Source organism: Cervus elaphus, chromosome 3 (genome assembly GCF_910594005.1).
Source record: "Cervus elaphus chromosome 3, mCerEla1.1, whole genome shotgun sequence".
NCBI classification, from domain to species: Eukaryota; Metazoa; Chordata; class Mammalia; order Artiodactyla; family Cervidae; genus Cervus; species Cervus elaphus.
Genome location: NC_057817.1, coordinates 11,340,581 through 11,363,406, shown reverse-complemented (window position 1 = coordinate 11,363,406; position 22,826 = coordinate 11,340,581). Strand labels below are relative to the sequence as shown.

Here is a 22,826-nt window from a genome sequence, read left to right as displayed (position 1 = left end):
TTGACTACACCAAAGCCTTTGACTGTGTGGATCACATGTGTGGAAAATTCTTCAATACATGGGAATAGCAGACCATCTTACCTGCCTCTTGAGAAATCTCTATGCAGGTCAAGAAGCAACAGTTAGTACTGGACATGGAACAATGGACTGGTTCCAAATTGGGAAAGGAATATATCAAGGATGTATATTGTCACCCTGCTTATTTAACTTAAATTCAGAGTACATCATGGGAAATGCCAGACTGGATGAAGCACAAGCTGGAATCAAGATTTCAAGGAGAAATATCAATAACCTCAGATATGTAAATGACACCACCCTTATGGCAGAAAGCGAAAAAGAACTAAAGAGCCTCTGGATGATGGTGAAAGAGGAGAGTGAAAATGTTGGCCTAAAACTCAACGTTCAGAAAACTAAGATAAGGGGCCCTGTATCAACCTAGAGTGGTGGGATGGGGAAGGAGATGGGAGGGAGGTTCAAAAGGGAGGGGATATATGAATACCTATGGCTGATTCATGTTGAGGTTTGACAGAAAACAACAAAATTCTATAAAGCAATTATACTTCAATTAAAAAATAAATTAAAAAAAAAACTGTAACATCACACACACACACAAGAAAAACTAAGATCATGGCATCTGGTCCCATCACCTCATGGGAAATAGATGGGGAAACAATGGAAACAGTGACAGACTTTATTTTCTTGGGCTCCAAAATCACTGCAGATGGTGACTGCAGCCATGAAATTAAAAGATGCTTACTTCTTGGAAGGAAAGTTATGACCAACCTAGATAGCATATTAAGAAGCAGAAACATTACTTTGCCAACAAAGGTCCATCTAGTCAAAGTCAGTAGTCATATATGGATGTGAGAGTTGGACCATAAAGAAAGCTGAGCCCCGAAGAATTGATGCTTTTGAACTGTGGTGTTGGAGAAGACTCTTGAGAGTCCCTTGGACTGCAAGGAGATCCAACAGTCCATCCTAAAGGAAACCAGTCCTGAATATACACTGGAAGGATTGTTGCTGAAGCTCAAGCTCCAATATTTTGGCCACCTGATGTGAAGAGCTGACTCATTTGAAAAGACCCTGATGCTGGGAAAGTCTGAAGGCAGGAGGAGAAGCGGACGACAGAGGATGAGATGGTTGAATGGCATCACCGACTCGATGAACATGAGTTTGAGTAAACTCTGGGAGTTGGTGATGGACAGGGAGGCCTGACATGCTGCATGCACTCCATGGGGTCACAAAGAGTTGGACATGACTGAGTGACTGAACTGAACTGATACTCAAGGCAGCCATATTTGAGGTGCTGAATTAGAGGGAAATAACCAAAATTACAAAGATCATGGGACCTCTATTTCAGGAGAGGGAGAAAAATAATACACATTATAAAAATTTAAATATGTAACATAGAATTAAATTATATACTGTTGGGAAGTGATATGTACCATGACAAAAAATGAATCAGGATAATGGGAATAGGAAGGTGGATAGGAGTTACTATTTTAAAAAATATGGTGGTCAGGCAATGCCTCTCTAAACTGGTGACATTTAAACAAAGATGGGAAGGATGTGAAAGAGCATGGGGATATTTGAAGAAAGAGGGTCACAGGGAGGAGAATGGCCACTGCACAGTCTCTGAGACAGGATTGTGCCTGGTGTGTTCTAGAAAAACAGAGATTCCCGTGAGGCTGGAGCCAAGTAAATCAGAATGAGAGTCAGAGAAGGAATGAGGCCAGATTGTTCAGGGTCTTTAATGCCATGGCTAAAGTCTTTGTAAGAACTGCCCTCATAGACAAGAAAGATAAGAGCCATAGTTTAATACACTAGAAGAAGTCTGTATAGGTTTTGATGTTCAGTATCTAACTCCTACCAGGATGATGGACAAAAAGTCATTATATCACAAGAGAACAGATTATCTCCAGAAATCTGATTCCTACAGCTTTACAACATATATCAACTCAGTGACTGTCGGGACTACACTTTTAAACCTCACTCATTGTAGCAGACAGGCAAGGTAGTACATTATCATTGCCCTGATAACACAGACAGCTTATTGAAAATTTCCTGTGATAAGAAAGTTGACGAAGATTTTTTCTGTGATGAAGTTGATGGTAGCATGTTTGTAGAAATATTTTCAGGAAATAATTCTTCTATGTCTGTGTCATCTCTGCTCTGCACTTTAGATCTTTGGGGTCTCAAATGAGGACAGATTCAAAACATTTCCCAAGGGAAACTTCAGCTAGTCTTGCAAGTGTGTCTGTAGACCAGCTCAGAAAACAGTATGATGCCTTGCTTCAACTTCTCGTCTTTCATAGTAAAATGTCAACCCTGCATCCATTCCTTTAATACCAGCAATCAAAGCCCTCATCAGGGAGTGTCTGCTACACCAAGCAGAGCTGAGAGGAAAATGACATTCAGAGATCATTCATGGAACACACTAACTACTTGAACTACTAAATATTTTAAGTTCTGTACACAAATCAATCATTATAGAAAGGCAAGGCATTTACCCCCTGGCTGAACTGTGCTTTAATTCTTGAACTTGCTTAAAGTCCTTTTTCTTTTTTTTAAAGAAATAATCACTGTTAATAACATTTGCATTTTCAGTAAACTAGATGACATTTCCTCTTTTGTTACATAAGTGTCCCCTCTGTTAAATCTTTTATGAAATATTTCTCTTAGAACATATTATATTCATCTATATTCTTAAAGAATTACAATATGATGGAAAAAGACCTTCTGAATCTGAAATAAAAAATAAACATACCTAACTAACTTAAATATGAATATGCTATATGCACATAATATATAATGGAATACATATTTCATCTGTGTAGAGCACTGAAAGATAAACATCTGATTAATTCATGGATATTTAAAGAGAAATATTTAGAACACCAAAATGCTCAAAGTATATTATAGAAGAGCATCTAATTATTTTAATATCGTACAAATATTATAGTGGACTTTTAAGCAAATAACATTTTCAGTTTCTTTCAGACAATTTTCTCTTGAAACTTATCAAAATTCCAAAAATGCATAATAAAATAATCCAGTATTATTTTTGTCTTTTATTCCAGTGTGTAATAAACTATTATTAGAGTTACATAATACGAAATTATGGGGGAATGCAAAATTATCATTATGAACGTCAACTACCAAAATAAAGGCAACTGAAAGCAATAAAGGTGTGGGGAGTTGAAAATATGCCAGTTTAAAAGCTTAGTAATATATAAGCATCTTTGGGAGACTTTGTTTGTCTCCCCATAAACTGTCACATTCTGATTTAGGATTGTTTGTGAAATGAATCTAGTCAGTAATGGGCCAAGATATCACTATACCCTTTCTCTTATAAATCACAGCAATTTACTCAGTAGGAATGATCTATCCTTATTCTCTCATTCCCCATAATCCAATCACTTCCTCTCATAAGCACTTTTCCCCTGGTTTTCACAATAATGCATTTTCTGTAACTAACAACCATCATTTCCTGATTATCATGCTTCTATCCTTGCACAGGAATGCGGGTCCTCTGTGGGTCAGGGTCACCTTTCCCATCCATCTGTGTCCCCATGTTAAGTGTGTTAGCTGAAAGGGGAGTCTGGATACACCATCATTTTGCCTAGTCCATATAAAAGTTTGAGTGCCCTCAAGTCTATGCCACTTTGATTAAGAACCATCAAGTTTTGGTGTGTCTAATACTGCGCTTTCAGAATAAGCACATTCAAAGACTTATTAGTAACTTTGCCTGCAGCAGATCCCTGTAAATTTAATGATGAAAATGTTGTAGAAAATTCTCTATGGTTTTCCATGCATGCTGCAGTGACCTTCCTAAAGAATAAACATAAATAAATAAATGACAGCAGCTCACAAGACAAAAAATCTTGAGTTCCATACACATTATGATTAAACTATCCACATATCTATTTGAATTTAAGTTCAATTTAAGTTTATTTAAAAGTCCCTCACTCCAGGGTATTTTAGTTTCAGGGTTTAGTACCCTGGACCACCAGATTCCTAGCTGCTGTCATCACTGAATGAAGGATTCCCATTCTTCCTTAGCTTATACAAATATTAACAGCCTCTAAGACTGTTGAGTTGCCATACCCGAAAGAATTTGCTTTAAGTTTTACATGCCTCTCAGGACTAAGGGGAATCTCACTGGCTGGGTGGTTTGGGTGGATTCCTTACATCTTAAACAATTCAGGGCATCAAGAGCCCTGAAAGTGTTCAGCAGTGAAATTGACCTTATTGATGTGGTCCAAGAGCCACTTGGGGCATATCCCACTGGTTACAATACTTCACTAGTTGGCTGTCCTTCTCGGAACACATCCCACTGGTTACAATACCGCACTAGCTGGCTATCCTTCCTGGTGGTGAATCTTCCCCTAGAGTTGAGTGACTTCACTGCCCAGTATGAGACACTACTGCTGGTGTGTGAAATATTTCCTACCATTTTACAAGACTAATTTTATTCCAGGAGGAGCTAGATTTCCCAACAGCAAGATGGTAGCACAAAGGGCAAATATTACAAGCACAAGAATCTGACCTATTAGACTGATGAGTACCAAGGATGATTCGTGGATGCCTACAGTATTAGACCTCATTGTAGGACTATTTTCTTTGATGCTGAATGAGTCATTTTCTGAGTCATTTCAGACTGGCTTAAGTGGGAAAAAATAGAAAATACCAAAAAACTCTCACTTCCAATACTAGCCATGCCAGGTAAGAATGAAAATATTCTCATATTAGTTCCACTGCTTTTATAATAAAATAATATGACTTTTTCTAGAATAGCATTATGTTTACAAAACAACTTTTTAGAACAGTGGTTCTCAAACTGTGGTCTCCACAATAGCAGCATCAATATTATGTGGGAAGTTTTAGAAAAGCAGATTCTGAGGTCACATCCCTTACCTACTGAATCAGACGTGGGGAGGGGTCAGCACTGCATGCTTTAACAAGTCCTCCTAACAATTCTAATGCCTGGGGTACAAGTTTAAGAGCCACTGCTCTATATATCTGGAAAAGGCAATGGCAACCCACTCCAGCACTCTTGCCTGGAAAATCCCATGGACGGAGGAGCCTGGTGGGCTGCAGTCCATGGGGTCGCTAAGAGTCGGACACGACTGAGCAACTTCATTTTCATTTTTCACTTTCATGCACTGGAGAAGGACATGGCAACCCACTCCAGTGTTCTTGCCTGGAGAATCCCAGGGACGGGGGAGCCTGGTGGGCTGCCGTCTATGGGGTCGCACAGAGTCAGACACAACTGATGTGACTTAACAGCAGCAGCAGCTCTATAATATCAATGTACAATTGGAAAAAGCTGTGGCATGGGCCCTTCAGATTAGAACTCTTGATAACAAGGATGGAAAGGGGGATTAGATTATTGCTTCTGTAAAGACTAGGGATGTAGTTAGAGGTGAAGGGCTTGGGAGCTGGTGATAAACATGGAAATGTGCATCCAGACAACAGACACGCCACACACTGGCTCCTTGTACCTTTCATGTATTTTAATTCTTGATGAACTATATAGAGAATTCTCCCTACCGTCACCCCCTTCTATTTCCAAAGTTTCTAGAGTAGTAAGAGGTCATCATGTTCCTTAAGAATATAAGACAACATCAGTTCTATGGTACCTTGAAGCTACATGTAGGAACAAGCTGGAATAATTTGGTGACAAGCTGGTGATAAGGCCATCACCACAGCAAAGAGTTAGGACTGACAAAAGTGTTGCTACTTCATTCTCCCATGTGTTACATCACTGTATAATAACTACCAAGAGTATAACTGAAGAGAAAAGAAACCAAAAATATAGTTAGAGGTTATGTGTATTAGGGCAAGTCCCATTCAATTTGTTTGAGAATGGAGACAGGTGGGTTATAATTAGCAACTTGCATAGTATCTCTAGGTCTTTCTTAGATTTGGTTTTCAAAGCTAATAATATCACATACTGATTATCCTTTAAATTTCCTTTAACTGTTTGGTTTTTAGTGATTTGCTGAAAGATATCCAGTTATTCATGCAAATGCAGACTTCTAATTATTTATATTTATATTCTAGAAAACTTCCTTAACACCCTGAGAAAACTTTTTTGACATTAAATATAGAATTGATTTCATCAAATGTATAAGCCTTTGTATGGTAAATAAATTATGAACAAAAAGACAACCTACAGAATGGGAGAAAATATTTGTAAATAATGTGACCAACAAGGGCTTAATTTTAAAAATATATAAACAGCGCATACAATTCAACAACAGAAAACTAAATAATTCAATTGAAAAATGGGCAGAAGACCTAAATAGATATTTCTCCAAAGAAGAAACACACATGGCCAAAAAGCATGAAATGATGCTCAATATCACTAATTAATGAGAAATACAATTCAAAGCTTCAATGAGGTACCACCTCACACTGGTCAATGTGACCATCATTAAAAACTCTATGAATAAGAAATGCCAGAAAGGATGTGCAACAAAGGGAACTTTTCTACACTGTTAGTGGAAATGTAAGCCACAATGGAAAACACTAGGGAGGTTCCTCGGCTAAAAATAGTGTTGCCATAAGATACAGCTATCTTACTCCTGGGCATATACAGACAAAACTCTGTAATTCAAAAAGGAACATGCATCGCTATATTCATAGAGGCACTATTCACAATAGCCAATGGAAACAAGCTAAATGTCCACTGACATATGAATGGATAAAGAAGCTAAGGTACATGTATACTGTAGAATATTACTCAGCCATAAAAAGAATGAATTCATGCCATTTGCAGCAACATAGATGCAACTAGAGATGATCACACTTAAGCAAGAAAGAGAAAGACAAATACTATACAATATCACTTATATGTGGAATCTAAAATATGCACAAGTGAACCTATCTATGAAACAGATTTACCGACATAGAGGGCAGACGTGTGGTTACCACAGGGGAGGGGACTGGTGGATGGATGAAGTGGGAGGTTGGGGTTAGCAGATGTAAGCTGTTATATATAGACCAAATAAACAACAAGGCCCTACTGAATAGCACAGATAACTATATTAAATAGCATATGATAAACAATAATAGTAAAGAATGTGAAAAAGAATACATACATGCTAACTGAGTCACTTTGCTGCACAGCAGAAATTTTTTAAAATTTATTTTTAATTGGATGATAATTGATTTATAATATTGTGTTGGTTTCTGCCATGTATCAACATGAAGCAGCCATAGGTATACACATATCCCGTCTCATTTGAACCTCCCTCTCACCCCATCTCGCCCTTCTAAGTTGTCACAGAGCACCAGATTTGAGCTCCCTACATCATACAGCAAATTTCCACTGGCTATCTAATTTTACATATGGTAATGCATATGTTTCAATGCTACTCTCTCAATTTGTCTGACCTGCCTCTTGAGAAACCTATATGCAAATCAGGAAGCAACAGTTAGAACTGCCCATGGAACAACAGACTGGTTCCAAATAGGAAAAGGAGTACATCAAGGCTGTATATTGTCACCCTGCTTATTTAACTTATATGCAGAGTACATCATGAGAAACGCTGGGCTGGAAGAAGCATAAGCTGGAATCAAGATTGGCGGGAGAAATATCAATAACCTCAGATATGCAGATGACACCACGCTTATGGCAGAAAGTGAAGAGGAACTAAAAAGCCTCTTGATGAAAGTGAAAGAGGAGAGTGAAAAAGTTGGCTTAAAGCTCAACATTCAGAAAACTAAGATCATGGGATCTGGTCCCATCACTTCATGGCAAATAGATGGGGAAACAGTGGAAACAGTGTCAGACTTTACTTTTGGGGGCTCCAAAATCACTGCAGATGGTGATTGCAGCCATGAAATTAAAAGACACTTACTCCTTGGAAGGAAAGTTATGACCAACCTAGATAGCATATTAAAAAGCAGAGACATTACTTTGCCAACAAAGGTCTGTCTAGTCAAGGCTATGGTTTTTCCAGTGGTCATGTATGGATGTAAGAGTTGGACTGTGAAGAAAGCTGAGCGCTGAAGAACTGATGCTTTTAAACTGTGGTGTTGGATAAGACTCTTGAGAGGCCCTTGGACTGCAAGAGGATCCAACCAGTCCATCCTAAAGGAGATCAGTCCCTTCATTGAAGGGACTGATGCTGAAGCTGAAACTCCAATACTTTGGCCACCTCATGCGAAGAGTTGACTCATTGGAGAAGACCCTGATGCTGGGAGGGATTGGGGCCAGGAGGAATAGGGGACAACAGAGGATGAGATGGCTGGATGGCATCACTGACTCGATGGACATGAGTTTGAGTAAACTTCAGGAGTTGGTGATGGACAGGGAGGCCTGGCATGCTGCAATTCATGGGGTTGCAAAGAGTCGTACATGACTGAGCGACTAAACTGAACTCTTTCTCCCACTGTTTCCACAAGTCTATTTTCTATGTCTTGTATAGCAGAAATTAATGCAACATTGCAAACATACTATACTTCAATAAAAAATTTAAAAATACAGAATTGAATGCTTTATTATATAGTTTAATTTTATATCCATGCTATAATTTCCTTTAAATTATGATTTTACCTATCTTCCCTTTGTAATCCTGCTTAACATCTTCCACCTCTTAGTACCTTCACACCACCATGAGGTTTTGCTAGTCAACATCTAAGAGCACAAGCTCTATCCTAGAAATGAATGAGGCTCATGAATAAACTGATGTGTATAAAGATTTTAGACTAATACCAGAACATAGAAAACCCTTGATAAGCTCAGTTATTGCTGTCATTATTAACTATCCAGCCAAGGGGTCTCAGCGCAGTTACTGGGCCCAGCCAAAAAGTGCCCGACACTACCAAACATAGCAATCCTATACTTTCTTCAGAAATGGGAGTCTTCTGTAGTCAAATCCCTACTTCTTTTACAAATGCAGAAGAAAAGAGAGCTGAAAATTTGTTGACTCAGGGTCTAATACTGAGGCAGACCCGAACTGAGGTTAATGACCAGAAATCACAAAGAATTAAACTTACTTCACAATTCTTTCTGAACCAAGAGAAAGAAGATTCTCAGAAAAGTCAAAATAAATTGAACATGAGATTTGAAGTTTGAAATGAGAAAGTAGGAGAATTCATCAGATCATTAAAAGATAAAATACTGCTAACTATTATTGGGAGAAAGATTTTTTTCTCCTTTTATCCTTTTGATAAACCAGATTTTCTATAGTACTGATGATTTAGAAAAATAATAATCATTCTTATCCTTCAATTTTTAGCTTTACTGAAAAACATATTCTACATGCTTATGTAATAGGATTTCAAAATATTTTTATTTATATTCTGGAAAACTGTTAATAACCTGGCAAATGTTCTTAAATTAAATATACAGTTGAATCCTTTAAAAATAATTTTATATAATCACTATTATGTTCTTTAAACTATGATTTCACCTAAATATCTTTTCTTTCTAAACATACTTAGCAGCCCAAATTTAGACATTGTTCTCCTTTGCCTTCTTCATGAACTATCAACTATATTCCACTTCATAAATTCATTAACAACTTATTATCTCAGTTAACTATTTAGATACTGTTCAAACTTCAATCTACTCTGAAATTCATGAAGAAATTATTTTCTTTCACGGTTTGAAATACTCAATTTATATGCATAGTTCTTCCCTGTAAGCATTAATTCACTGATGTTAGTGGAAAAACACATATCAACAATATAAAATATACTGGTTTTGTGAAAAAGAAGCTGAACATGTCACACATGAATAGAAACTGACTGGGAGAATTCTAATTTTGACAGGCACCATGCAAATACTTGAAAGAAAATTTGACAAAAAGAAAATTTGAAGAAAATTAGTATGAATGATTTTGCTATGGAGAATTTTGACATTGAAATACTTTCGTGTTAAAGTCAATGCCTTCCTTGAGTCCAAATGCCACATTCATTCAGTCTTAAATACTGAGTAGGCATAAAGAGTAAAAACATACATAAGACATGATCACTGCTCAACTCTGCCTTTAAGGAGCTCAGAAATCTAAAGAAGAGATAAATAGTTATGTTGTAATAGGTTCAGTGTTTAGAAACAACTTTTGGAAGGTGGGAGTAGAAAGAGGAATTGACAGAAGGCTTTGCGGAGGAGATATTTGGTGTGAAACATAAAGAAAGGGCCTTTTAGTCTCCAAAAGAGGACAGAAAGGACAGTAAGAAAGAGCAGCAAAGATTCTGGAGCACAAAGGGGAAACAGCAAGGGGTGTGTGGGGAATATAAGCAAAAATCATAGGTAATCTTATCAGTTCAGTTCAGTTGCTCAGTCGTGTCCAACTCTTTGTGACCCCATGGACCACAATGCCAGGCCTCCCTCCCTGTTCATCACCAACTCCTGGAGTTTACTCAAACTCATGTCCATTGAGTCCATGATGCCATTCAGCCATCTCATCCTCTGTCATCCCCTTCTCTTTCTGCCTTCAATCTTTCCCAGCATCAGGGTCTTTTCAAATGAGTCAGTTCTTTGCATCAGGTGGCCAAAGCACTGGAGTTTCAGCTTTAGCATCAGCCATTCCAATGAATATTCAGGACTGATATCCTTTAGGATGGATTGATTGCGTCTCCTTGCTGTCCAAGGGATTCTCAAGAGTCTTCTCCAGCATCACAGTTCAAAAGCATCAATCCTTGGTGCTCAGAGTTCTTTATAGTCCAACTCTCACATCCATATATGACTACTGGAAAAACCATAGCTTTGACTAGACGGACCTTTGTTGGCAAAGTAATGTCTCTGCTTTTTAGTAAGCTGTCTAGGTTGGTCCTAACTTTCAATCCAAGGAGCAAGCATCTTTTAATTTCATGGCTGCAGTCACTGTCTGCAGTGATGTTGGTAATCTTATAGAGCGTATCAAAAGGAAACAGAAAACTACGAAAGATTTTAGACAGAGAAATAATAAATAGGTATATTCAAAATCTAGGTTTAGGTGGAGGGTAGAGAAAATGAGAACAGAAAGACCATTTAGATATTTTTTGTAATAATCTATGGGGTGTATTTTAACAGTATGAATTTAGAGACCCTTAACAGAAAAACATAAAAAATTCAAGAAATATTTAGAAGGGAAATTTGATTCAGGTATGGACTGAGGGGTGGGGATGGCTAAAAAGAATTAAGAATGATTCCTAGATCCCTGACTTGAACAGTTGGATGAACAATGTATTATACACTGAGACAGGGAACATCTAATAGGAGAAGGCATGCAATGGGGCAGGAAGAGTAGTAATATGGAGTTCAAGATGCCTGTGGAAACCTAACTGGTCATACTAGTAACTTCAATCTATAGTCTAGAAGAGAGAGATGTCATCTTGAATTACACATTTTGCAGCCTTGGGTAACTAACTTAGAAGACTTTCGACAGCAACTAATTAATTTTGCAGAAGTACAACCATCATGTCTAGAATAAATTATATTCGCTTCCTCTACTGGCAACAGGATAGAGCCTATTGTAAAAACTCACTGCCACCAACTGGGCTTCTTCATGTCATGAATTATATTTTCCGATTTATGGCTGACATCTCTTATCATTATATAATTGCTTCTTTATAGAAAGTAGAATATCTGCCTCTATTATGATAGCATTCACACTATAAGTTCATTACACCATTTAGAAGATATTAAGAAAAACAAGTGAATATATAATAATGCATCAACAATGTCTCCTTTTTTTAAGATGCTAAAGAGTGCTTTGCCCTCTATTTGGTTTTCTTCTTTTTAAATCATAAAGTTGCATTCCTTGGAAGCTTCTTTGATGAGGCATGTTTTCCTGAATTTTTTTTAACCTAACAGATGTTTGGGTAGTTAAAATTCCTCATGAGTATGGTATCCCGTGGTTTTCACAACCTAAGTGTTACCCCAGGAATTTTCCTTTCTTGCTGCTTTCCAGTCTTGGTGGTCTCTAGGAGATGCACATTATGAGGGTCCCATTTCATTCCATTCTAATTTCACACCCACACTCTTAAAATTGTACATTTCCTCAGCATTATAAGTACCTATTATGGACCACAGAGATATTTAACAACTTTCCATTCTCTACTCCTCCCCCACATACAACTCAAATCCCTTTTGAGTCTAAGGATAATCAAGAGAAGTAAGAGATATATAAAATAATCTGGAAGACTTCCATGTTTCAAGTTAAATATTTCTGCCATTTGTAATTTCTGTGCTTATGTTTGTAGCTATGCATACTCAGTGTGAAGAAGAGAGCAATAGCTGTTATACAGATGATTTAAGGAGAAAAGCAATTTGGCTTCAATTATCTAGATCAGAGTAGGTGGGAGAAAGAAATGTTTGCTTGAGTTGGCTGAATATTTCTACTTTTATTCACTTCAGTGTAGAGAGGTAGATCCAGAATCAGAAAATAACCCAATTTAATTCTCAGCTTGCATTCTCACTGTTCCCTGCATCTTCAATTTGAGTGTTCTTCTTTATGAGCTCACAGAGAGTTAATACAATATATATTCTTATTCTATAAGCCATTTTAGAATATTTTATAATATTATTCCAAATGGGTGGTCTTTTTATTTGAGCTATTCAAATGTTGAATCATTTGACCTGAAACTAGCCATCAATTACTAGCTCCTTACCAAAGAAGCTCCAGGTTTTGATTAAGAGTTTCTGGTAGTAAGTGCTTGGGCACAACTTGATGCCATTAGAATAAATTGCATGAATTTTAAATACTCATTTTATATTATTTAGTGTTTTCTTTAATTCACAGAAATAACTCATTTTCATCATTTTATTTTCTTATAAAATGACATAATACTTTTTTGAATCAATGACAGATAAAATACATAATAAATTTCTTCATCCAGATTACCTTTTATGTTTTTAAAATGTCTGTAATGCTTTTCAACTTTGGTATGCAGAATCAACATCTAATCCTTACTTATTTAATCTTAAAAATATTACTGTTCTTCAAGATTTTTGTTGCCTGACTATTCTAATTTCTCTTATTCTTATACATATATTAGCTCACTATGTATACTGTCTTGTAATGATATATATGGTGTATTTTCATCTTTCATATCAAATGCCACCTCAGAGTATCTCTCCTTGGCTTAATATAATAACACGTTTTTTACTGCAAGTAAAATTCTTTTATCATTAGAAAAATGTTGACTTCATTTATGAAACTAAATGAAGAGTGACCAACTCATTCTTATAACTTTCAAAACTAATTTATTATTCCCATCCGCATATGAATACTCAGATGAAAAGCTAGTTAGTTTGAGAATGCCAAGAAAAATAATATGTCTGTTGTCACAAATTCTGAAATATACTAATCTTTTCACTTTTCTCTCTTAATCAGTGGTAGAAACACAACTGTATTCTCTTTTCTATTTTATTGACAAACTGAGTAGAAACTTAGTTTTTAAGGATAAAGAAAAAGGGGATAAAAGTTGTATAGAAAGTCTACTTAACTATTAATCTATTAGTATTTTTCACATCCAGTTATTCTCTGATGGAGACTTTAAATTGTGGCAATGAGATACTAGACTAAGGGAGAGGAAAAGTGTCCGATAAAATTCACACTGGTACTCCACACAAAGGTGGATACTCTTTGGATTAGTCATCAAGTAAAGATCTGGGAGCTGGAGTGAAAAAAAGCCAAGATTATCCTCTCCATTGCATCAAGAACCAACAAACTAATCAACTAACCACCAATGGCAAAGGAATACATCCTAATAAAATGAGAAAAATAATGCTATTTAAAAAAAAAAAAAAAGCTCACACTAATTGTGAAATGTTTGAAGTAGTCTACCACCATTCTTTTAGACCAGAATGAGCAAAGTAGCATAGCAGAGAACTGAAAATGACCAAATTCTAGTGAGTGGGTCATAGACCTTAAGGGTGGAGAGGGAGAGAAGGGACTCTGGTAGAAGCAATGACACTCAAGTGGAAAGACTCCCAAATTTTCAGAATTAAGAATGTGGGGTTCTCACCTGTCAATGCAGGAGACCCAGGTTCAATCCCTGATCCAGGAAAATCCCACAGAGCAACCCAGCCCATTCGCCACAACTACTGAATGTGCTCTAGCGCCCAGGAGCTGCAACTACTGAGCCCACGTGCGACAACTACCGAAGCCTGCATGCCCCGGAGCCTGTGCTCCACAACCAAGAGGCCACCGCGATGAGAAGCCCCTGCACCCTGACCAGAGAGTAGGCCCTGCTTGCTGCAACTAGAGAAAAAAAATCCTGCAAGGCAATGAAGACCCAGCACAGCCCAAAATAAATTAAAAAATAAAATCATAAAAATTAAAAAAATTTTAAAACATGTAACTTAAAAAAAAGAGAGAATATGGGGTTCTGTAAAAATCCAACTTCCTAGTTTCCTTTACCAGCTTGTGAATTGATCAGGTAAGTCGTTCAGTGCTAACCGAACATCTACTACCACCCTGTCTAGAGAGCTCAAGGAGATGAGGCATTTAGAAACTCCAATTCCTGGCTCGCTGTGGGAGGAAGAAGCAGCTACTATCCAAGTGAGATGCTCAGGAGGAGGAAGGCGGGAAGCCTCAGTGGCCGCCGATGTACAGGCCAGGCATACGGTCTATTTTAGCCAAAGTAAGTAACATGAAGTGTGAGTCACCCAGTCGTGCCCGACTCTTTGCAACCTATGGAGCCCACCAGGCTCCTCTGTCCATGGACTTCTCCAGACAAGAATACTGGGGTGGGTAGCCATTCCCTTCTCCAGGGAATCTTCCCAGCCCAGGGGTCGAACTCAGGTCTCCTACATTGTAGGTAGATCCTTTACTTTCTGAGCCACCAGGGAAGTCCATTTTAACCAAAGGTAGCAAATAAGTTGCCCACAGGCCAGATTTGGACTACTGACATGTCTGACATGAAAAACTGAAAGTTATTAAATTTAAAACAACTTGTTACAACAAGAAGTTGAGTATTTTCACCATAAAAAAATTTAGCTTTCCCATTTCTCTGAACACATCCTACATCCTAAGAGCATGACTTCTCTGTAAGACAGTAATCAGCCAGGGGTGAGTAGCGGTTGCCCCATAGGCAGCACATTTTGTTAATTTGCCATGGTGTTCACCTCTCTCAACCACCTTGCATCAGCAGTCTGCTTCATTCATTATGGTACCTGTATGATGTCTTCAGTGACAGTTGTCCCTGTGATTTTAGCATGTATTAATTCAGTGTCCCATTTTCTCTCACTTGTAATTCTGATCATTGTTATTGGCTGAAGCAACTAAAATTCCTAACTTTACCCATGTTCTAATCTCTAAGCATCTGTTTCTTTCTTTCAAGCGAACTTGATGTTTCCCATATTTTCCTTTTCTTTGTTTATAGCACTATCGTCGTCTCTATTCCCTGCTTTGGAAAACAGTTCATATTCCCTCATCCATTTTAGCTTATTCAATCAAGTTTAACTCCTTCAGGAGATATTTATGGAGTGCCTACTGTTGCTAGGCAACAAGGAAATAGTAATGATCAAGACAAATTCTAAAAATAAGCAAATACATAAAAATAAAAGTGATCAGGTAATTATACATTTTCATTAAGATGATATTCTTGAAATATACTGCATAGCTTTTTTAGATTGGGGAGTCAGGGAAATTCATTCTGAGTAGGAATCATTCAAGCAGAAGTATACATTATAAAAAGCTGCTCATGCAAAGATGGACACGGAAAAGCATTCCAATGCAAAGGAACAGGGCCTGCAAAGCCCCAAGTTCTAGGACTTCAGTGTGTTCAAGCAACACAAAAATTACCCAGTATGAGTGGAGGATAATGGGTAATGGGGAAATGATAAAGGATGAGGTTAGAGAGGTAATAGTCAAGTCACATAAGTGCTTTGTTAAACATGTAAGAAATTGGAATTGTATTCCAAGAGTAATGGAGATTCATTGAAAAGCTTTAAACAAGGAAGTGACATCATCTGATTTACATTTTAAAAGATGAGTCTGAAAGCCAAGGAGGTCAGTTAGGTTAAGGCAGTTGTAGCAGTAAAGAAGGATAGGACTAATAGTAATGCAAAAGGAGGGATGTGTTTAGACAGTATGGTAAAAATAAGTCATTAGCAGAGTAGAGGAGGAAAAGAACAGTGCAAGATTCTTTTTCTACATTTGGATGCTGAGAAGGCTTAGTGTTTAGACCACGTTAATTTTGAGAGGATATTAGACACATCTGCCCAATGATGTCAGTTCATCAGGTACATATACTGATTGGGTTCTAGGGAGCAGTCAGACCTAGAAATAGATATTTGAGAGTGATCACTGTATAAGGAGACTTTAAAGCCATCAGACAGGATAAAGTCTCTTAAGATAAGATCTCCTAGGTATTATGCATTGATAAAGAAAAGGGCCAACTATGTATCTTTGAACACTCCAACACTTAGATTTGAAAAATGAGAAGGAGAGAGAATAAGCCAAGGAAACTGAGAAAGAGCTATCAGGGAGGTAAGAGAAAAGCCAGCGGGCAGACCTTACAGAAACCGAGCCCAAGGGCCACAGAGGAGAGGGTGGACACTCGCAGTGAAGGCGGAGTTGTCTGGATTCTATCACAAATGCTTAATTGCATTAACAAGCATTCATTGAATATTTACCATACAAACATTATTCTAGGTACCCTTGGGAATAGTAGCAAGAGACACATTTAGCGATCCCCAAAAAATAAAAGCTCTGGATCAAAGTTTATTTCACTATTTATAAAGATCTACAACAGCATCAATGAAATTCCATGTGCGTGTGTATGAATGTATGTGTGTGTGTGTGCACGCGCGTGCACACAAGCCTACAATCACTGACAAGGTGGTAAAGCCTGACTTAAAAGCTGCAGAGCTTCCAGATATGAAGGGGAAATGTAGGCTAAGCCAAAGGGTACTCAGTGGCCATCAGTACAGCCTCATGAGAAACCACAGGGAAGACCATAATGCTTTGTTGCAACGTAAGACTCTATGACCTTGACACAATTCTGCAGTTTGAGAAAAGCCCTAATAGTGACTGAAATTGAACTTCCCATTAAGAGTCAATTCAATAAAAATTAAATGCTATGATGGTGATGATGTTATTTAAGCAAGTAGGCCAACCAGTTAATTTTAAAATATAAAACTAAAGTAACAAAAGCAAGCTTTACCTATATTCTGAATGACTTCTATAGAAAAACATTTAAAGAGCTTTTTCTTGAATCCAAAATTATATATACATACATACACAGGACAATACTTACGACCAGGCAGGGTTTGGGTAGATATCCAATTTGAAGCATTGCCATAGCCAGCATTGGTGCTAGCAGCCACTTGGAATCTATACCATCTAAATTTCTTCAATCCATAGACTGTCTCTTCAGTTAGGTCAGCTTCATAGAGGTACTGAATTTTTTGATGTTCAACACATTCTTCAGTGTCCCATTCTCTGCATGTTTTAGCCCGAAGTTGAGTGGTAATCTTGTAGTTTTGGAAGTAGCCAAAGATAGAGTCAGGTCTCATCCATGTCAATGTTGCACTAGTTGACTGAACATTAGAAAAAGCAATATTCATGGGAACACTGGGAACTAAAAATTAAAGGGAAAAAATGAAAACAGAATTACTGAACACTGTGTAAATGGGATGAAGAAACAGGATTTACAAATATTTTTTTTACTATGCACATAGTGGTGATCTTTTATTACAACTGCCCTTAGATTAATATGCCCACATTTAATGAGCAGAAACTTAAGGTGAAAGGTAATGCTTCAGAGAACAATGTTTCTAAGGGTTAGGGGACAAAACAATTGTGATATTTTTATTCCTAATTTGGTCCCAAATTTACTCATAAGGTGCTTATAAGGTAAGTTAAACACTGGCACAAAGGAAAATTGCATGCTTATATAATCCTATGTATTTTCGGAGGTATGGTCTGAGTTTTACTATTCAATTCCCAAGAAAGACATTCTTATACTTAAATGACTAGATAGATATAAGCACATCTTACAGTAAATGCTGATTATAAAATAATTTAAATAAACATTATTGACTGAATTAATAATTTATATACTTAGGTAATTTTTATTTCATTTTTCACATATTTAAAATTAGTAAAACTCTTTCTAGAACATCATCAACCACACTGACATTAACACACAGAATAAGGTATCACCTACAATCATATGGTCCTACTTGGGATCATTATCAGATTTCACATTATCTACTAGTTTGCTATACGCATACTGTGTGTCAAGCTCTGGGGTTGGTGTTAGGAAATCAAAATGCACAGGCTTATGTTTTGTTTTCAAGAAGCAGCCACTTATTAGACAAGTAATGTAAGTGTATTATAGTTGGAAATATAAAAGAACAATGACTTAAGTGATATGAGCACTTTCTTCAACCATGCCTATCCTTGCATGTGTGGAAGGACCTTCACTAAGAAGACTGAGATAGGGAGGATGAAAACAGGGATTTGTATGAAAATTACACTATTCATAAAAAATTATGTTAATATGTACCTCAAAGATAAAATTAAAAAATAAATGAGTTAGAAAAATATTCATTAAAAACTCATGCCTTCCTAAACATATAATTTTCAGATTTCAGTAAATTCCCCCACCAAAGACGCCCAACAGTATTTTGCATGACGATTGCATGCGCGTGCGCTCAGTCTCTAAGTCGCATCCGACTCTTTGTGACCCCCATGGACCGTAGCCCACCAGGCTCCTCTGTCCGTGGGATTTCCCAGGGAAGAATACTAGAGTGGGTTGCCATTTCCTTCTCCAGGAGCTCTTCCTGACCCAGAGATCAAACCTATATCTCCTGCATTGGCAGGAGGATTCTTTACCCCTGAGTCACCAGGGAAGCCTGCATGATGATTACTGTTATGGAAAAAAATAAGAAAGGGAAGAAGAGTTCCCAAAGACGGTGAAATTTTAAGCTGACTAGTCAGAGAGAAAGCCTCACTGATGAGGAGACATGAAGTTCCTGATGAAGGTAGGGAAGCTAACCATGTGAATATTTTGAGGAAGAACATTCCCAGCAGAGGGAAATGCATGATGACACTCCTAGGTTGGAATCATGCTTGGTAATATTTGAAGAGTTAAAAAGAGGCCAGTGGGCTAGCAGGAGGTGAGATCTGAAAAGAAACACTGAAAACTCGATTGTATATGACCAAGTATAGAACACTGGTATGACTCACTTGAGCAGGAGTAATTACAAGGTCTAGCATACATTTTCACAGGATCACTCTAGCTGTTTTGTTTAGAATGGACAAGGGAGAGAGGGCGAAAACAGAGTAATCAGTTAGCTATTGCAGTGTCAACATAAGAGATCATGATGGCCTGGAGCAGAATTGCAGCAGCAGAAATGAAGTATTCAGACTCTGAATATAATTTGAAGGAGAGCTGACAGGATTTGCTGACACGTGACATATGAGGTATGAGAGAGAGAGAGGAGTGGAGGAAAGCTCTGAGGTCTTCAGGTGCAAAAAGAAAGATACCGTCACAATTAACCAAGAAAGGGATGACTGTACAACAAGTAAACTGTGCAGAGTAAGACGAAGGATTTCTTTTGAGCATGTTAACTTTGAATTGCCTCTCAGATACCCAGAGAGGTCAAATAATAGATGTGTGCATGAGTCTGGAGTTCTCTACAGAGGTCTGGACTTGAGTTAAAAAAAATTTGAATTTTCTCTTAAATTTTTACAGCATTATCTACAGACAATTTTTTAATGTGAATATTAATTGTATTACACAAGTCAATCCCACAAATAGCTATATCAACATTAAAAAATTTAATAAACAGCCAAGTCAACCTGCATTTAACTGTCTTATCCAATAGTACATCACAACTCTTATTTCCATGGCTCAAAAACAGCAAATCAATTTGGTCAAGTTAGTCAAATAAAAGTCAAAAAAGTGTTTTTTCTTTTTTTTAAAGATACAAACTGGAATAGTTGATATTATCATCCTGCACAGGCAAAACCTAAAACTTCATATTTATTTCTATTTGTTTTACAGACCTATAGATTATATATTAATATTGCCTAAATCTGAAAAGGGGTTTCCCAGGTGGTTCAGTAGTAAAGAATCTGTCTGCTAATGCAGGAGACACAGGAGACATGGGTTTGAGCTCTGGATCAGGAAGATCTCCTAAAGAAGGACATGGCAATCAACTCTAGGATTCTTGCCTCGGAAATCCCATGGACAGAGGAGCCTGGCAGGATAGCAGAGCTGGATGCGACTGAGCTACTGAGTACACACAAACCTGGAAGAGAAGAAAAAGTCTAATGCAATAGAAAACAAATAGTAGATTACTTAAAGCTATATGATCATATACAATGAGCCTGTTTTCAAATACTTAATATTTTTTATCATCATATCTTACTGTATTTAATTGAACATTAACCTCTAAAAATGTAGCCTTACAAATAGAACACTTACTAAACTACTTACAGCACACTCCCTCTTGTGTGTTTAGTTATGTATAAGAGCAATTAGAGAAAAAGATATTTTTAAGAAAAATGTACCTTTGCAGAGAAAGAATCCATAATTCATAATTGGCTAAAAAGTAGAATTTCTATTATTTATTGAAATCCTTCAGCCACTAAATTTTAATTCAGACCACTTGATGATAAGATACATTTTCAAACTACTCTAACACAAAGCAGAGAAACCTGACTGATTTGGGGGTTCAGAAAAAATTTTAAGAGGAAAGGTTGCATATGAACAGAGAAGATTTCACTCACTATAAAGGCAGAGATTCAAGAAGAGGAGAGTAATGTGATCTAAATCAGGTTGACTATGGCTTATAATTCACATTGGCAATAACAGAGTCTGGGGACATACTATGTCACAAGATTATAGATCGCTTGTCCAGCAATAGAAAGCTATATCAAGCTGTCAGAATGAGATGTTCAGAAGTACATTTTTTCAAATCCAGTCATACTCGCAAACAGGTAAAGGGACAAATTCATAGACCATTTGATTTGTTCAGCAAAGAAAAAATAAGATTGTGGAAGTGAAAGTGAAAGTGAAGTCGCTCAGTCATTTCCGACTCTTTGTGACCCCATGGACTGTAGCCTACCAGGCTCCTCTGTCCATGGGATTCTCCAGGCAAGAATGCTGGAGTGGGTTGCTATTTCCAAATAAGATGGTAGCAATAGGAAAAAAGTGAATTTTCAGATCTATTTTGGTGGTAGAATCAATAGACCAGGCAGATGAATCAGAAGATCACAGAATCAGAATTTGATGGCAGCTCAGAAATGATCTCTATCAACCTGGCTTTTATATCTGACCTTTATGGAGGCACATCTCCCTAAGAATTTCAGGACATACACCTTCTTCCAGGCTTCCCTGGTGGCTCAGATGGCAGAGCATCTGCCTGCAATGCAGGACACCCAGGTTTGATCCCTGAGTGGGGAAGATCCCCTGGAGAAGGAAATGGCAGCCCACTTCAGTGTTCTTGCCTGGAGAATCCCATGGACGGAGGAGCCTGGTAGGCTACAGTCCATGGGGTCACAAAGAGTTGGACATGACTGAGTGACTTCACTTTCTCCTCCTTCTATGCCTTCTTCCAGTTTTTCAATCAAACACTGATATAGGTGCTGATGCAAAAAATTCTGCAGCTGTAATTAAGAATCCAAATCAGTTTACTTTCAAATAAGGAGAGGGGACTTCCCTGGTGGTCCAGTGGCAAAAACTCTGCTCTCTCAGTGCAAAGGACTTGCGTTCAATCCCTGGTCAGGAAACTAGATCCCACATGTCACAACTAAGACCTGGCACAGGCAGATAAGTAAATAAATACTTTAAAAATAAAGACTAAAATAAAATTTATTAAAATAAAATAGAGATTATCCAAGGGCCCTGATTTTATAACAAATCCTTTAAAAACAGAGAGTTTTTTTTGTTTTTGGCTAGTTATCAAAGAGGAAGTATTTTAAGCAAGAGATTAAATTCAATGTACAAATATTTCTCAACTCCTGGCTTTGAAGGAAGGGACCACCTGACAAAGAATTCAGGACCTCTCTAGGAGCTAGACAGTCCTTGGCCAGAAGCCAGCCAGGAATTGGGGATCTCAGTTCTACAACTGTAAGAAACTGAATTCTGCCACAACCACATTAGCTTGGAAGAGAACCTTCACCCCACATGAGAATTCTCCCCATGGAACCTTGATTTGACCTTGTGAGACTTTGTGAGACTCTGAGAATCCAGGCATAGCACACCAGTAGGACTCTGACCTACAGAACTGTTCCCTAATAAATGGGTAGGTGTTATCTTTTAAATCACTAAGTTTGTGATAATTCATGACATACAATACAAAAGTAATACAACTTTCCACTAACAAATGACCAATCTCTACTTATCTAACCTGTTCTTAAACATACAAAGGCAAACTCAAAATCTTGAGGGGCTTTTTAAAAAATTGATTCCAGAGCACTCTATTAGTTTGTACAGCCTTCCTTATTTTAAAGAGATATCTACCATCCTATAAATCCTAGTTCAACACTGAAAATCCACCTTAAGCAGGCCTAATCCTATTTGCATTTCTACTTTACTGCAACATTTATACCAAAGATCTATAAAGGTTTTTATTCTGTATTCAATCAATAAAAAAACATTGAGCAATTACTCCAAATTTATTTATATATTATATATATAACCTACATGTTAGATTGTGTCTCTGAAGGTCTAGACTAATTCTTGGAACAAAATAGGCATTTAATAAATATTTTTGAAAGTATGAACAAATGAATAAGAGGGTATTACAGGAGATTTAACTTAGATAGATGGTCACCAGACTGGTCCTGATGAATTATAATTTAATTGGAGATCTGACAGATAAGATGTAGCCTCCCTGGTGAAAAACATCACGTTAAGATGCT

General features: G+C 37.3%; 1 protein-coding gene across 1 annotated transcript in view; it reads right to left on the bottom strand.

Moving 5' to 3' along the window:
• The window catches only part of PTPRQ (protein tyrosine phosphatase receptor type Q), a 301,145-nt gene that overhangs the window by 88,657 nt on the left and 189,662 nt on the right, over positions 1-22,826 (bottom strand). The window contains exon 44 of the mRNA XM_043880358.1: positions 17,206-17,529. Within this exon, the coding sequence (XP_043736293.1) occupies positions 17,206-17,529 (324 nt within the window). The remainder of the gene's footprint in view (positions 1-17,205; positions 17,530-22,826) is intronic.